The 16879-nt window shown below is 37.8% G+C and overlaps 1 protein-coding gene across 3 annotated transcripts in view; it reads left to right on the top strand.

The window, feature by feature from the left end:
- Positions 1-16879, top strand: part of WDFY4 (WDFY family member 4) — a 140498-nt gene that overhangs the window by 64876 nt on the left and 58743 nt on the right. For all 3 annotated transcript variants that reach the window (XM_082054359.1, XM_082054360.1, XM_082054361.1), the window contains 4 exons: positions 12860-12937; positions 13830-14030; positions 14836-14887; positions 16060-16226. In XM_082054359.1, the coding sequence (XP_081910485.1) occupies positions 12860-12937; positions 13830-14030; positions 14836-14887; positions 16060-16226 (498 nt within the window). The remainder of the gene's footprint in view (positions 1-12859; positions 12938-13829; positions 14031-14835; positions 14888-16059; positions 16227-16879) is intronic.

Below are 16879 nucleotides of genomic sequence, written 5' to 3'. Positions count from 1 at the left end.
AATTGGTGTTTCTGCATCTTCTGTCTCTCTCCTGCAAGGAAGAGGCTTGTAATTAAAGGAGCTGGGTTTGAAGGAAACATTACTCATTAGGTGTTATTCCTTATCATGTCAAGGACTGACAGCTCCACAGCTCTGATAAATTGTTCCTCTCAATGAGATGCAAAGCTACAGTTCCAAATGTTCCTCTCCATTCTCCCTCTCCCCCTTTCTCCCTCCAGCCTGTCTTTGAAAGAGTTTCACTTACTTTTCAGAGAGAGAAAATCAAAGGAGAAGAAACTTAATTTATGTGCTCGTCAACAGCATTCTTTCTTCACACACTTCACAGGCAATGTATAAGTTGGAATTTTCAGTATCAAAAGAAGTTAGGAGCACAAGTTACATTAAAAGTATATAAGTATACTTTTAAAAGTATATATAAATATAGCATTCATAAATAGCATATAAAAATATATAAATAGTATTTGTGCTTCTAACTCGTCTGTCTGACCTCACTTTAAAAAGCCACTTTAGTCACTTTAAAAAGTGCTGTAATGTGATTTTTGTATCATTTAGGGGTCTCAGGTGCCTTCTGTACTCACTTGGGAAAAATCTACAGCACTTTGTCTTCACTACTGCTACTTATGAACCTATATCCTACAGCATTAGGCACTTGGTTGAAACATGGAGATAAAAGGAAAAGTAGTAGTATGAACTACATAGTGAGAGCTAAAGCCTTTATATCCCACAGTAAAATAAAAATCTATGCTTTTACTGAGAGCTAAGCATGATTGTTCCTAAATGAACAAAAACTTATTAAGTTTGAGAAAAGTGCAGAAATTCAGCCTGGATTTCAAAGCTTTGCCAAGTAGAAAGAATAAATGGTTTGGCTACTGGGTTATTAATTTGTTTCCTTTATTGATTGAAAATAAGCAAAGAAGTTGTAGTAGTAGCAGCATGTACTGCAAATTGAAAAAACAATAACACAACAAACAAAACATCCCCCTGAAAACTATCAACTTTTTCCCTCTTGTCATTTACAAGATAGCAAGAGTGCTTTTGAGACCCAATCCTCAATCTTGAAAAAAAGTCAAAATTCAAACTGTTCACTCAAGGAGCAGACCTCGTGTTTCTGCTGTACTTTCACTCAGGATCTCCAGCACCTGTGAAGCCAATTCCCTGCTAATTGGTTGCATATATCAGAATTAGTGATCAAATGCAACTGTGTTTTCCCCATATTTATGCATCCACTTTACAATCTCATGCTCTGCTTTGAGCTTTGTCTGGAAGGCATGATCATTCAGAAAAGAGGTTGTGATCACTTTTCTGGTAGTAAAATGGTGATGATCTGCTCTGGTAATTGCTATTTTGTGCTTTCTTGGAAGTCTGAGTAACCATACAGTAGCACTGTACAATGACAGATTTTTTAATGCTTGCAGGTTACAGAGCTCAGTAACTTTGCCAGCAGGAGGGTCTGTAAGACTCTGAATGCGGTGCCAAAGGTTTCCAAATAATTGACTTTCCTGTTTCAAAGACCCAGTTTTGATCTCTTGCTCTTTCAGTTCCCTTCCTCCTCTGGTCCCTTCCCTCTATCTAGAATGTGTATTTAATTTTTAGGGTAGCAATGACTGATAGTTTTTGTCATCTTCAACAAGCTGCAAGAGCAGCAAGGGACCACTATAACAATCATATTTCAGTAAACTGTAAATCAGTCAACAGCTTCTACCATGCAGTGTCCTGAGGTCCTTCAAGAAGATGAATGCCTGAGCAAGGTTACTAGCAGCACACCTCTGACTACTGAAAGGCACACATGTAGTTATTATCCTTTACAAGAAATGCAGACCCTCCTGAGTTTTACAGCAGGCCTGATCATGCCTGTCCTCTTGTATTTTGGTTGATTAATTATATTCCTCTATGCCAGCGACCCATATACTTTGAAAGAATGAAATAGAAAAGGTCTTTTTAATCCTAGTTTTTAGAATGAAGAAGTTAACAGAGACCTCCTAATTGCAAAATTAGAAACTTTATGGTAGGATTTTTGTCAGCAAACTTACACTTGTAAAGATAGCTGCACATAAAGAGCCAGTGTCTGTTTGTTGTGCTGGTTTTGTCACTCTATTTATTGCAAGATAATTCCTCCTAGTGAAGTGATGGGAGAATGCAGCCTTTGAACCCTAAGGGTTTTTGAGCAGTTTGATGGATAGCTTGGTTTCTGCTCTGCTGCCCTCAGTGTACACAAGGTCACTGCAGAGCTAATGGCAAAAAAACTCCCAACAACGAGAACAACAAAAACACCAAAACAACAACAATAGACCATTTCATGGTGTAGCTCTACAAACAACAAAATACTAGGTGCTGCGTTTGGCTTGACTAGGAGCAATTAGTCTTTCTTTAGGTGGTTTTGTAATAAGAACCAATCTCTTGTTAGCAGCAGGCAGATTGTTAAATCACAGCAAATCTGTAAAAGATAACTGCATCAACGTGTCAGCAAGAACTGCCTTTGTCTCTGTGGATAACTTTCTGAAGTCAAGAGCTCTAAGAGAAGACCTGTTAGCTGAGACTTAAGTCACTGTCGGACATAGAATCTACTTCTGTTCCTTTTGAAAGTTCTTCCTCCTGATTGTTTACATGTTTGGTTTCTTTTTAATTTATACTGATTGCTAAGCAGTCTTGATGTACCTGCTGAAAAGAAACTGCAAGTTCATTAACTCATTTAGGAACATGAGTTGTATGTCCTCATCTATCACTGAGCAAGAAGGTAGTGATATGACCAAAGACCACTTAATTCTGCATAGTTTCCTACACCCTTGCTTAAAGTAATAACAAATGTCTCTTGGGCAAGCTCTATGGAAAGATGTCTGTTGAATCCTGCCTCTATACTTAGATTCCCAAGAGGAAGAAATATAGCCTCTCAAATATCTTTTAAGAGCTAGTATTTCTTTTGAAGTCTGAGGAAGACTGATGCATGTTTCAAACATATTATCTCAAAGTCTTTGAGACTTTCTTTAGTTTTAGATTAACAGGAAATATATTTATTTTTTTTAGTTTTCGCATGTATGTATTCACCCGACTTTTCTCTTAGGCCAGCAACTAAAAGTGTTGTTACCACAGAAAATTATTCTTTACACCAAGAACAACGGTATTTTCAAATTTCACACCCAGAAAAAAAAAAATAAAAAAAAATTAAAAATGTTTCACATGTAACACTCATTCTTAAGATAAGTATGACTAGTATACCTAGTATCTCTAGAGATTCACCTATGGCAATAATGCATTATATTTTGAGAAGTATTTAAACATAAAATTTTCATTGACTTCTGTGGGAGTTTGAACTTTAAGCTTAAATTCTTTCTGTGCTGGAATTTTAAATCTCTACATCAACAGTTACAGGAGTTTTTTTTAATGTGTTTTATAGGGTGTTAGGACTTACATAGTACAAATAGTAGGTGAATGACAGATACAGAATTAGTCCTGTCTGGGCAGGGCTCTCACCTCACGAGAGTCCACCAGGTAAGAGCACTGAGGCTTCATTCTTTTCTGGCTGTCAGTCTTGCTTCACACTTTTTGCAGCCATCTTTACAGTTTTTGTATTAGGTGTAGAGGAAGAGGAAGAAATGATCTGTTTTAAATTAACATGTACAGATCACACTCATAAATTTGCGGGTGAGATATCTGTCTGCAAAAGTCTGTGTTTTTAAGGTAGTTTTGAACAAGGTTTTTCAAGCAGAAGTGTTTAATGTTGAACTGGAAGGCTGATGGTGTATTCCTAGGCTTTTGTCAGAGCACAGAAGATTCAGCCCCAGGATATAAAATCAGTGTTAGATCAAAATGCTGTGTGTCAATGGGCTTTGACTTCTAAAGGAAAGAAGCTTTATCTCAAGTTGTTGGACACAAATTGTAAATGTGACTTTGCAGTTATCACCAAAGATGTCAGTGGCAGCACTAGCAGTTGAACCCAGAACTAAACAGTGGACTAGTGCTTTCAAATACTAGCTACTTCTTTCCTGATTTGTTATGGCATCTTTCAATAATTGGCTGTAAAATCAAGGCTGATACTGACCAGGCTGGGTTTTCAAACAGTAGTAGAGTCGCTGCATCAGAGAGTGGTTGTTTAAGACAGGGAGGTAAGCAAGGTAGTGAAAAGGAGAGGAGGGTTGTACAAGAAGACCTTGATAGTTTGGGATGAAGGAGGGGCAAACTCAACCTAGCAGTTCATAATAGGTGAAATGAAGAAGATAGAAATATTTGAAACATAATCGCAATTATTATTTAATCAAATATTTTCCTTACCAATCACTCAGTTGATCTTCTATTGGCTTTTCAAGTTAACTGAGTTAAAACAAACAAACATGTAATGATATTTCTTTGAAAAGTGCATCATTTGTGTAACATCTTTATCTTCATAATAGAAGGATAATTAACATCACTAATTATCTAATTAAATTCATTAACTATCCACCAACAGTGCACTATGAAGTTGACATTATGTTCTTCTGTCAACAAATGCTTTGATTTCTTAGGAAGTAATTAAAATGTAAATTAGCATGTCATTAAATGCACAAGGGAAGTTTGGAATCAAATATTCATTTCAAAACTGCTCATAGCACACTTTTTTTTACTTCAATGAAAGCAGGCACTTTACTATTAATGATGTATATTAAACAATTTCCATTATAATATTATTGTCTTGTTTAATAACTGGCTCAAAGCTAAATTACAGTATGCTGCAGCAAGCTGGAAAAAGTTTCTTTAACTTTGCAAAAAGAATTTTTTATGTCCTTTTAAATGGATATCTGACACTGCTCATTTATCATTTACAGATTGTTTACAAGATCATAAAGAAATAATTCAACAGGTCAATAAGCTAGATAAGAACTGCATAAAAACATAAAATGCAGAGCTATCTAATTTTATATGATAAAAATCACCAAATTCTCTGAAATTTATTGGAATAATTTCTACATTCATTGAAGATAACCATTTAACAGAGAGGTTGGAACATGAAGGTTGTATGGTGATGCATACAAATTATTAGTCTGACTCAGATCCATGGGCCACTCACCCCACAGTCTGTACCCTAAAATTCCAGTACTGGTTGCTACAGGAGGTGATGTGTGGCAGCACAATGCACAGGAGAAAATCTCTCCTAGCAAAGTTGCTGTTTTCTTGATTTATATCAGTTTTGTCTTAAAACCTGAAATACAATAAATAATAACCCTTCCAAACCTTTTTGTGGGTAACCATTCAGAGGGAGTTTTTCCTGAGTTTTTAAACTCAGTGGTGTCCTGTGACAGAGAAGTCCCTTAATTTAATCATACATTTTATGAAAAGATGTTTTCTTATGTTTCCTGATTTATTTTTTTCTTAATTTATTTTGCCTTTCAAGCTAGAGATAGTGTCTGGTTCAAGTTTAAGCTTGGAAATAGGATTTCAGCAAGTGAAGTTCAGTGTTTAAAGCTGATAGCATTGAAATCTCATCTTTCAAGAGCTGTTGGTTGCAGAATTTTATTTTCACACAACAGAGATGATGCCAAATGAGTTGAATGGTGTTAATGCAGATGAAAGCACTATTTTATTTGAATGTAGATAAACCCTAGAAACAAGTGCTAGCCACTGAAACAGAGCTTTTTTTTTTTTTCCTCTGCTCAATATGTAGAAAGACAAATACTTTTTCCTATATCTTGGTTCTAATATGTCTGTATTCTTCCTAGATTTTGATGCAACATCTTATTTATAAAAATTTCAGAAATAAATTGCTTAAATTAAGTTCCTTTATATGGATTGTTTGATTCAAATACCTGGAGTGGCAATTTAAATTGAATCAAATGTACGTTTATGCTTTAAAACTTTGGGTGGAGTTAACATTCTCATTAAGATTTTCCCAGAAGAAAATATTTTTTTATTATTGTATAAGTTCTATATTTCTTCTATTTTAAAAGACAATGTATTTCTTTTCAATTATGCTATTTATTATTAGAAATCTTAATAAGGAGAAGAATTATGACCTAATTTGCTTATCAACAAGTTATGATTTTATATATCGTATCTTGTCTCATGCAGGGAGCAGTATAAAATACACATAGGAGTCTGGGTGCCCAGAAAATTAAGCATGAACTTCTATCAGACCCACTCTTAGCTATTTTCAGTCCCTGATGTATCTGCAAGTAGAGAGCAGGAAATCAAAAAAGGCCCTAGAAATCTCTGCAAGGCGAATGTGAAGGTTTCTAACCTGTGTTTAAGTCCCTGACCATTTGTTTCTTGTTCTCATCCTTGCTAGCCAAATGAAAGCTGAAGCTTGGTTATGCCTGTGCTCCATTCATGCTTTCTGCTACAGAGTAGCCTGTAGAGTTCAGGGTTATTCTACAGGCACTAAAAAACCTCTGGAAGTAATCTTGTCACCTTTAAATACATGTCATTTTAGGAAAAGTGGTAATTTTAGGGGTCAGGAAAGAGATGTGTCTTTGTATACTGTACTCTGAGCTCTAAGGATACTCCAATGTTTACAGAATTCTTCCTTCAACTAAAGGATTAGAAGTACACATTTTTCTTAAAAGCCATAATTTAAATGTAATCAGAAAATGCCAATGCATGAGGCTTTCAGGTAAATGCGTTGAGAGACTATGTAATAAAGCCCTAAGTTACATATGCCTGCAGACTTCATAGAAAAACACAATTTTTAATAGAAACAGGAAAATGTTAAGAACAAGTGAAGGAAAGAAGAGACCTCATTTCTGTTCTCCGTAATGCCAAGGTTTGACCTTCACCTTTCACTAGAGCGAAAAGCTAATACCTATGCTGTAACAGGATGGAAACTGAGCCCTCAAGAGGCTGAGTGAATTATCCTAAACTCACAGAAATCATTCTCAGGGACAGGATTAAAGAACAAGAGTGTCTTGCCTCCCATTGGCTTTTTTGCTCTTAGAAGACTGTTCTCCAAGGAATCTATCTCTCCAGTAGTAGCTGGAGTGTGTGTGTGTATGCACACACACATACATGTGTATAGTTGGTGTACAAGTAGAGCTGCTTCTGTGCTTCCTGAGTTTAACTGATAAATACAGTGTGGAAGTCTCATCACATGTACATCATACTTTGGTTTTATCCTCTTGAAACCAACCCCTGTGTGTGGGTGCATTTATGATGCATTGAAATTTGGAGGTTTTTCTCATTAAGTTTGCTATTCCCCAACCAGCTGGTGGTGCCAGGAATCTGTCCATGATCCTTAGGAGCAGTTGGCACTGTGCATTAGCCTCCTAGCGGGTTGAGGCATGAAGCTTCCATGCAACACTTAACTGCTGGAGCTACAGTCTGTTGAAAAGCTAAATGAATTTTGGCAAACTAACAATAAAATCTACGTGGCAATAACAATTTTGCGATTCAAAAGAGCCTGCAAACAACCCTCAGTGTGGAGAGTATATGTGAAGGAATAGGACAAACTCCTCTTTGATCTGCTAAGGAAAACATTATCTGCCTGAGCTTAATGCTTGCTACCTGGTGACTAATGAAGCGGTTTTTCCTACTCACCTGGTTAGATGTGTGGGGAAAAAGGAGGAGCATGAGAACTGAAGTGAATACAAGAAGATAGTTTTCACACCTCAAAGGAGTTTAAGCTCAAAACTTAACTGCTGATGATCTGGCTCTGTAGCTATGCAAGTCATAGTTGTACAGGAATTTTCTATTAAAAAGATTATTTGCTCTGGATGGTGACTGCAAAAAATAAATTGTTTTTGTGGGAAAGTGTCTCCCTCTTGATTAAGTCACATCATCAGTGACAGGACATCCACACTGGTTAGGGCATGCAGTACAGAGGACATAGGTGGGATACGGGGCTGCTGAGTGGAGCAGTGCTGCACCACAGGTGGATGCCATTTAATGTTGAGATGCTGAGAAATATATACTTAAGTAAAACTGAAAAATTTGCTCTTTATAAAATGTCATTTCCTTAGTGTTCTATTTCATCAAAAATACATCTTTTCTGTTTGATTCAAGATGAGAACAATGTATTTTAGTATCATGCCATTTTTCTCATTCTAATGATACTAATTTCTTCTTTCCCTCTTTTGTAGTCACTGCCAATAGAGGTTTTAAGCATGCTTAATTGCCACTTCTAAGTTCCAAGTGCTACAGATACATTATCTGTATGTTTGTATCTTAAACGCTTGGATTAAATGCGAATCTGCCCCCTTCAGTAGCAGACAACCTGTATATAAATGTTGGGAAGTCTAAACACATCCTGAAACAGTGATTTCTTAAATTGGCATCACCAAATCTGTTTCTGCCATGCAAAACTCTTTACTGTTGTCACATTTGCTATTTACATGCACTTTGTTGTGTCCTTAAGAACTCTTTACCTGCTGTTCTGTTTTTATATACCCATGAATACTTTCTAAAAACTTAGTGATTGCTTGAATAGCTGTAATTAGATCAAAAAGCCTCCCATGTAGAATTGTGAAAGCTCAGGTTAGAGGAATAAGGTATATGGACTCTTCCTGTGGTATAAGACCTAATATCTGGTAAAACAGCTATATTAGAATATGACCTGGCACTGGAAAAAAAAAAAGAGTAGAAAGGATTTTCAAATTCATTTGTTAGATTGTTTCCCTGTCCCACTACTGCATGCTGTCACCATATAAATCCTCTTTGTGGGCTTATCAGGATGTCTCAAATTAATTCAGGTTGGGTTTGCCCCATCACCAGCCCCTCTTCCCCATAACCAAGTCTTAGTGGCAGGTTGTTCCAGAAACTCACTTGTCTTAGTTTCCCCGCCTGTAAGCCAAAGACTTTGACCTCTTTCTTAAATATCTCTGAGATGCACTGGTGAAAAGTACTGTACAAGAGTAGATATTTTTTTCAGGTATTATGCTCTATGAATGTTCTTACTGTGTGTGCTTATGTATATTTTATAGTGTATATATATATATACTTTTATATATATGTTATATATAAATTTATAACATTTTCTCAGAAGAGTTAAAGTAGTTGACTAATATCACTAGTTCTAGTCCTCACTAAGAGATGACTGAAAAAACATGCTTCAAAACATCTGTATATTTGGGCTTTACTTTTGGTTCTTACAAGTCCAAAATTATTTTGTCTTGCAGTTTGTTTTTATTTATTAAGAGTTTTGACACATACTTTTGTGTGCACATGTGTTCTGTAATACAACACGTAGCCTTTAATCCTCCAAAGAAAGCCTCAAAGTGCGGAGCTCCAATGACAGAATGTTTCTTTAGGAAAGAACTGTGATATATGTGGCATCTGTATCGTGCAATATGAGTTTATTATGGCAAGCCTGAATATTTATGGGGTGTAGGAGTGTTAAGTGATATATATGTATACATAAAAATAATAAAAATCTGTCAGACATAAAACATTCCAGGGCTCAATAGAGAATTATTAACTTTAAAGTCACACCTCAACCTTTTTTCTTTTTCTTTTCCTTTCAACTGTTTCTTATTACAAGTAGTGTTTCCATTGCTTTAGTTGGAAGAAATTATAGACAATCCATTCTCTGGGTTTCTTGGCATGCTAATTTCTCTGTTTGCCAGCATTTTTCTCCTTGCTGATTTTACCTTTTCCCAGTGCTAATCATTTTATCTCCTATTTGCTTGAGGTCTCCTTGCAGCAAGAGGAGAAACAGTTTTTTCTCTGGTTTGTTTGTTTTTAATAGGGAAATAACTTGTATATTCCATCACCTTTTTAAGCTCTAAATATTGGCTGGGAAATCTGAGGCAGCAAAACAACATGATTGTACTTAGAATGTGATTGTCTAAGGCTGCAAAGTAGAGAAGTCTGTGTAAGAAAGACTTGAAGCATGGTATCCTACTCAGATTTTTAGGCCAGGATGGATCAATATGGCCTCTTAGTCTGCCCTTTCCTAGAATGCAGGTCTCATTTCTTGAATTTACACCTGCTTATCTGCATATGAAACTCAAACCTTATATTATAACTTGCACAATATCAACAATAATTAAAGCTGGTGTATTTTGTTCACCACAGATATTATACTGTAGCACTGTTGTACTTAATCTACGGCATAAGGAGCTGACATTTTAAAGGATAACCACCTACAATTTTTAATAGAAACTTTATTTGTTAGAAACTTGTTTGCACTAGTTGTCCATTAAGCATTACAGTGTAACTGTTCTGACTGAGCACTTAATAAATAATAACTTGGTCTATATTCTCCATGTTTACTTGGTATCTTTTTCAGGTTTTGGTTTTGTTTGTTGGTTTGTTTTGTTTCCTAATTGCAGTGATCTCCAATTTTGTTAACTGTTCATTTCATTTTACAACCAGATGGTTGTCTTGTGGGCATGATCATCAGGGACATGTTAATCTTGTTGAAGATGGCTAGATAAAGCTCATTTGGAAGCCAAAGCGATTAGTCTTCAGTTCACTAGACATGGCTAGCAGAACTTTTTTTCTTCATGAGACCTTTCATGTGTTGCAAAGGCTAGGACCTGGGTCAGTGAAGTCAGTGAGAATCTTTGCAATGTGGATTTTGACCTTAGGGGTCTGATCGGGGACCATAAGTGAAATATAGACTATGAGCAACTTTGAAACAGCTGCCAATAGAGCAGTGGCTCATCTTGGATAGCCTGTGGGTATCTGAAATTATTGTTAATACTTGGAGGAATTGTTTGTCTATTCTGAATGGTTTTTACCCTATGTCCACATAGAGCTGGGATCTCAGCTCTTCTCCTATACTGAGCCCAGCTCAACAGCACAGAGATGCTGTTGCTTTCTAGGTCAGCCTTTATGGGAGTTTTATATGAATTATGGAATAGTTTTGTGAGGCCACAACTGTGATTACAGATTTAATGATGCTTTAAACAAACAAAAATGTAATGGCTTTCATCAGTGTAAAACAGGAGCTTCCTGCAGGGAAACACCAATAAATGTGACTTTGCAGCAGGGGTACAGACCTGGCTGGCAGCCAGCAGTAATCGGCACACCACATAGACCTTGTGTGTTAACTTAATTATAGCACAGTGCAAGCAGCAGCTAGACAGTTTGCTGTGAGGAATCACAGCCAGTGTGGCACAGAGTCCATGCATTTAAAAGTTACCCATCTGATCCATGGCCTTAGGCAGTGAGAGGCTGGAACTTTCACAGCCAGTTTAGCCTTATGATGTGACTCAGAGCAATCTCACCTTTGTCAGGGAAGCTCATGGGAGCATGAGAGCCTTTGAATGGCACTGGGGACCACTCTAACCTCTCCTGTATAATCCCCAAACAGCTTCTGCCTCCTCTGCCTCCTCTAGTCCTCAGGAATTTATCAAAGGAACAGTTACTTCTGCTACTCACTACTCTTTGTAATGCAGATAATGGTCAGATGCTCTAATTCCCCCACTTTTTTTTTTTTCTTTCCTTCTTTCTTCCATTTTGTGGCTTTGGTTTACCTTTTGTAAGTTCCTGGGAAGGGAAAGCAATTTTATTTTGGCTTCATGTTCAAGTAAGCCTGTGTTCTTCCCACATATTTGACTGGGACATGGAATAGATATTTCTGGTTTATTTAGATACTGTGACTTTTGGGATTCTGTTTCTTTCAGTAGTGATTAGGAGCATCATCCTGAGTTGGATCCCAATGTACTGTACTATCCACTTCAGGAAAAAAATATGCTCTTGTATTTTGTTTTTTACATGATGCTAGTTTGGTACCTGAGGGATTCCACCAAGTTTAATGTTTCTGCTGATCTTTTTCAAAAGGGAGACTCAGATAGCAAGTGATGTTTGAAATTCACTGTTCTGTGTTCTGCATAGATCTCAGCTATGTGAACCTTGTGACCCCAAAACCTGTGCGTTTTGGTGGAGTAGATTGGAAGCGAATGAAACCCGCGTCACTTCCCTACTCCCTGAATTTAAGGATGCCACCACATTGGACCACTGTCCATGATCTTAGCCTGTGTAACTCTAGGTTAGTATTATAGTTGCTGTTTTGTGGTTAGAGAGGTAGCAGCATAAGGCAATTGCATGTCTTGCTGGATCACGTAACAACCTGTTTGCAGAGTAGGGAATGCAACTTGTAATCTCTTGACAGCAGTTCATCAGTCTTGTAATTGCACAGAGACCTTTAGCTTAAGAAGTTCATTCCAGTAAAACAGCAGATGAAAAGTGTGACAATGTGGGTTCACTCTTTTGTGAGACTAGTGCATTATGAAAGGTGGCCAGCAAGTTCTGTCAGACTGCTTTGGAAAACATATATTTCCAGAAACACCTGAGTAGCACTAGGGTTTAGGGTGTGTCTGTGCTGTGTAGTGAAGCAGTAGCAGTTATGAGTGTTGTCTTGCAGTAGCACAGCTCTACAAGTTTCCAGTTCTGGAGCTAGCCAGGCATCTCTGCATCATAGTCCCATTGAACAGTGTATTTATATTCCATGTCCCTTGTTGCCAGAGGACTTAGGCTCCTAAATCTCAAAAATGTTTTTGGGAAGAGTTGGTTTCCTGTCTGCAAAAAGGGGGCATAGACCATTCCTTTATTTGCACTTTGTGTTTATGCAGCAAGGAGCTGCATTACAGATCCTTACCTCAGCTGGTGTCTCTCCAACAGATAGTTATCTTTTATGCTACTTGCATTATTAACTAATTCAGCTCCAAAAATAGGAGCCTTACATTTAAATTGCTATTTTCTTTCTTCTTCTGAGTAGTGCCACTAATGGCCCTCACTAAAATCATGAATATGTTTATCTTCCTAGTGTAAGTGTACAACTTGCTCACAGATGATTGCCTCATCACTGTACTGTCTAGAGAGCCATCAGACTTGTGGACACAGGCCATATTTCCTAATTATTGTTGTAAAAGACAGTAACTAATGCCTGCTTCTGCCCCTCACAGAATCTACACCTGCAGCACCTTGGTGTAATATGTTCTGATATTTCTCCTAGGGATTTGTGTCATGTATGGAACGGTACCGAAGAACTGGGCAGGAGTTGTACGCCTCTTTGTACAAGAACCACGTACAGGTAAAGAACAGGAATATTGCGCAACATCTTTCTGTTGTTGAAAGGATGCTCTTGGACTGCCCTGAGAAATCAGGCATTTCAGAAGTAAGATGAGTATGCCCAAAGGAATACTGAGAGTTGATGAGTCAATACTCCGTTCCTGACATCATCGCTGAAGTGCGATATAGCACCACTCACCAGTCAGATTACTCACTTTGCCTTTAGGAGCCTTTTTTTTCTGTTTTAATGAATTATTCCACTCTCACAGTGGCAAAAATGAAAGTCAGGACTTTAACCTCTTTTTTTCTTAGCACCCAGTAAAACTTCCCAAGAAGTCTCAAACTCATAGCCAGTAAAATCTGACAGGTATCCTTCTGTTTCAACATTGGCCATCAGAGACCAACAAGCTTTTCATTCTTGGAAATTCTCAGCTCTTCTTTAAATTTATATTTTAATGCCCACCCAACCACTGCACACACCTCCTAAGTAGAAATAATTATTCCATGCTTGGAGGCAGCACAGTACTCTTCTGATTGAGACTTTCAGACTGTGTTTTCAGTGATCATGGTCATTGCCATTTGACATGAACATTTGCCAGAAAATATGGAGTGAATAAAACATCTGTAATGTTTTTCTTCTGGCTCACTGATTTTGAATTGGAAATCTAAAGAAAACAACCATTTTCAAGGAGGTTGAAGTTTACAACATGCTTATATCTGTCACTGTATCTTAGTTTGATGTTAGCATCTCCCACAGCACAATTTCAGTGGTCAGTCGGACCTGTGTTTGCTGGGTCTACAGTGGTTCCATCTGGTAGGTTAGGAAGATCCCTCTGACTCACTGGGGTGCTGTCACTGCTGGATGGGAGTAGCAAAGTGTGCAGAAGGTGGCACAAAGTGGTTCTGTCTCACAGACGCTGCAGTGTGGTTACAGCAGAGCAGCCAAGGACTGGATGACACTTGAGGAGCAACTTTTCTACAGAAGGAGCCCGTGGGGAGATGCAACACAATCCTCAGAGCCACGTTGGGTTCTTGATTGTTATGAAGGGCCTTCACGAATGAGGAGGAGGATTCAGCATGTGAACACCCGAGTGACGATGCGAATGAAGAGTGAGGTGGGAAGCTTTTGCAGGAGGTGCATAATTTCTGTAGCAGTTGCTCGTGACTTTATGCTCAACTCTTCCTCCGGTTCTCATCACCTGGCTCATCAATATGCTTTGCCATACATATACAAACCACTGAACAGGGCTGATTTTGAGACAGTAAGAGAGGCTGCAATGCAGTAACAGAATTATTTTTCCTCTTTTCTGGTATGAGATCTCCCCAGAGAGGTAAGAGTATAAACTGACCATACTTTTCTGCTTGCAATACCTCATGGTTATAGCACTTCCCAAAGGATGCAACAGCGTCCACTTAGAAGGCTGCACTGTCCTGTTAGTCTTATGCGTATTAGGGCTGCTAGAACTGGTGGATATTCAGAAGATGAATTAGAGTGGTTTGAACTAAGCATTGAACTGAATATGTGGGGTATATACTACTGTCTCCCTATAGTGTCTAAATGCCAAATCTTATCAACCAGAGGTGGAAGCACTTAAATATATTAGGAGGTTCCTATTTCTAGGACATTTTCAGCTTTTATATGAAACTTGGATTCTGGCAGTTTTCTGTAGACTGGAAGGTATGATTTTTATCCTACAACTGTCCTCATGCAGGGTCCTCTTTGAAAAGACAAGTCCTTTTGCATAATTGTTGACATTGCTCCTACATTTAATTGTTTATTTGGGTCCTTTCAAATGAGTTTATTTGAATTTCCAAGGCATTTGTTTGCAACATAGTTCTAAATCTGTGTTTTCCTCTGTGACAATGTTCTGAATTATGTTTACCTGTCTGCATATTCCACTCATACCTAGTGTTTTTCAGTTTCTCCTAGCAAACAGAAATGAAACAACTCCCCCTGCTGAAGTGAATCCAGGTAACCTTTTAGGGTTAAATTACGTCATCAAGAGAGTGGACAAAAATGGCTGAAGAGGATTGAAGTTAGTGTATGGAGTTCCAGGCCAGAATTTCATATAGTGAAAAAAAAATTGTCAGTGCTCTAGGCTAAAAAGTCACTGTAACATGTGGGAAAAGACCGATGCAATTGTTATAGGTGGTATATAAGCTGAATTTGTTGCTCTCTTGTTGCCACCAGAAAAATCTGAAAGCAAAAAAGCTACCTGGAACTGAAACCTTTGGACATTCTTAGGCTCCTGGAAAGCTCCCAACTGCTTAAACTCAGAAGGAAAAGTGCAGACTTTCCCCCCTGCTTTTAGTAGACACTACAGTTCTACCTCTGAAATAGCGTTTAAAACCAGATGATAGATGGCTTAGAGAAGTTTTAATAGAAATTGTAACTTTCCAAGAATGTGGACAAAGTAATGGAGAGTGGAGGGAAATCATCAAGAATATTAACATATCAAATTGTTCTTCAGCATTCAAAATAGAATCAGATTTTTCAAAATATGAACATTATGTCAACATTTTTCATTTTGCAAGGCCAGAGTTCATTGTTCTGGGCTCCAAACAAGACTGAAGTACTATGTAGTTTATGCATGAAAGTGGTTACAGTCTACCTCAATAAAAAGGCTGATCATGCCTTCCCTAGCTGCATTCACTGCATGAATTTGCAAAACTTGAGGCACAGCCTGGGCAAGATATGAGTGGGTTTTCTCCTCTTGGCTTCTCTTAAGATCCTGCTCAGTGCTTGTCCCCAAAAGACTACCATTTTCAGTTTTTCCTAATTTCGTGTGAGTGTGTAAGCAGATATTAAAAAAAAAAAAAAAAAACACAACTATTTGATTATCAGATGACGAGCCCTACACAGTGTAAAATCAGAACAAATGCATTTGTTTAATATGTTTGAATCTTTAATGATTATATGAATTTGTTTTGAATTATGACTGAGTGCAGCTACCTGGTTTTAGCTCACTGAACTAAGTATCCTTCTTTAGCAGCCACAGATTTTACTTCTCTTTTGCCTGTTTTTTTGCAGATAAATAATGCTGTTTCCCAAAGTAAAACAAATTGTGTGAACATCTAAATTGCAAATGCTTTTGGTATCATCTGGCTGCCATTAGAACTGCAATCTCTTTTATACTGATATAGGAGACCTGACATTAAATGCGGCAGAAGGGGAGATGGATAAGAAGGGATCAGATTGTAACCAGCTAACATTCTTCCCTGCTCTACATGAAAGTTTCCATTCAGAAGACTTCTTCGAACTGTGTGTGGAGAGACAAATTATATTGCAGGAGTTTGCAGAGAGTGAGAAGGTAGGAAAGATCAAACTAATTCTCTGGGGAGATGGCATTTCAGAGCATGAATTGAATGTGGAGGCCAGTCTGTTCCTTTCAGTTTGGGGTTCAGGTGGATTCAGACTACAGTAAACATCATTACTGTATCTTCCCTTAAAGCAATTACAATTTTCTAGTCTCTGTATGAGCTCCTCTATAGACTTATTCTTGAAGAGCATTAATTAAGTCTTTGGAGTAACAGAAAAAAAATGGTGTATGTGACCAAGGTATTCTTGTGCCTGTGAGAGTGTGCCAGTATGTGCCAGTATTGCCTGAACTGGCTAAAGACAAGGCAAATTACGAGACTCTAAGAATTCCCATCCTGCTTCCCTACCTTTTATCCATGCTCAGAACAGTGCCTGGATCAAATTTATTTATTACCTCTGGAAGAGTGTGCCCATTTTTTTATAGGTCATTAGTTCAATGATGTTCAAATCTCCTGCTGTATATCAGACAATGTTGTCTTCCTCCGTACACGTCTTTTTCTTCTCTGCCTCCCCATGGGTACTGAACAGGTTATTTCGTCTAAGGCTGTAGAGACTTTTCCTGTTTCCTGTTTAATGCTTTCATTGTGTGTCATCTAGTCAAACCAGTGCTGTTCCTTCTTTTTCTTCTTTGTCCTTTCCATCCTG

This window comes from Streptopelia decaocto, assembly GCF_964273445.1.
Source record: "Streptopelia decaocto genome assembly, chromosome: 5".
NCBI classification, from domain to species: Eukaryota; Metazoa; Chordata; class Aves; order Columbiformes; family Columbidae; genus Streptopelia; species Streptopelia decaocto.
Note: the sequence above shows the minus strand (reverse complement) of the source record. Positions and strands in the feature narration are given on the sequence as shown.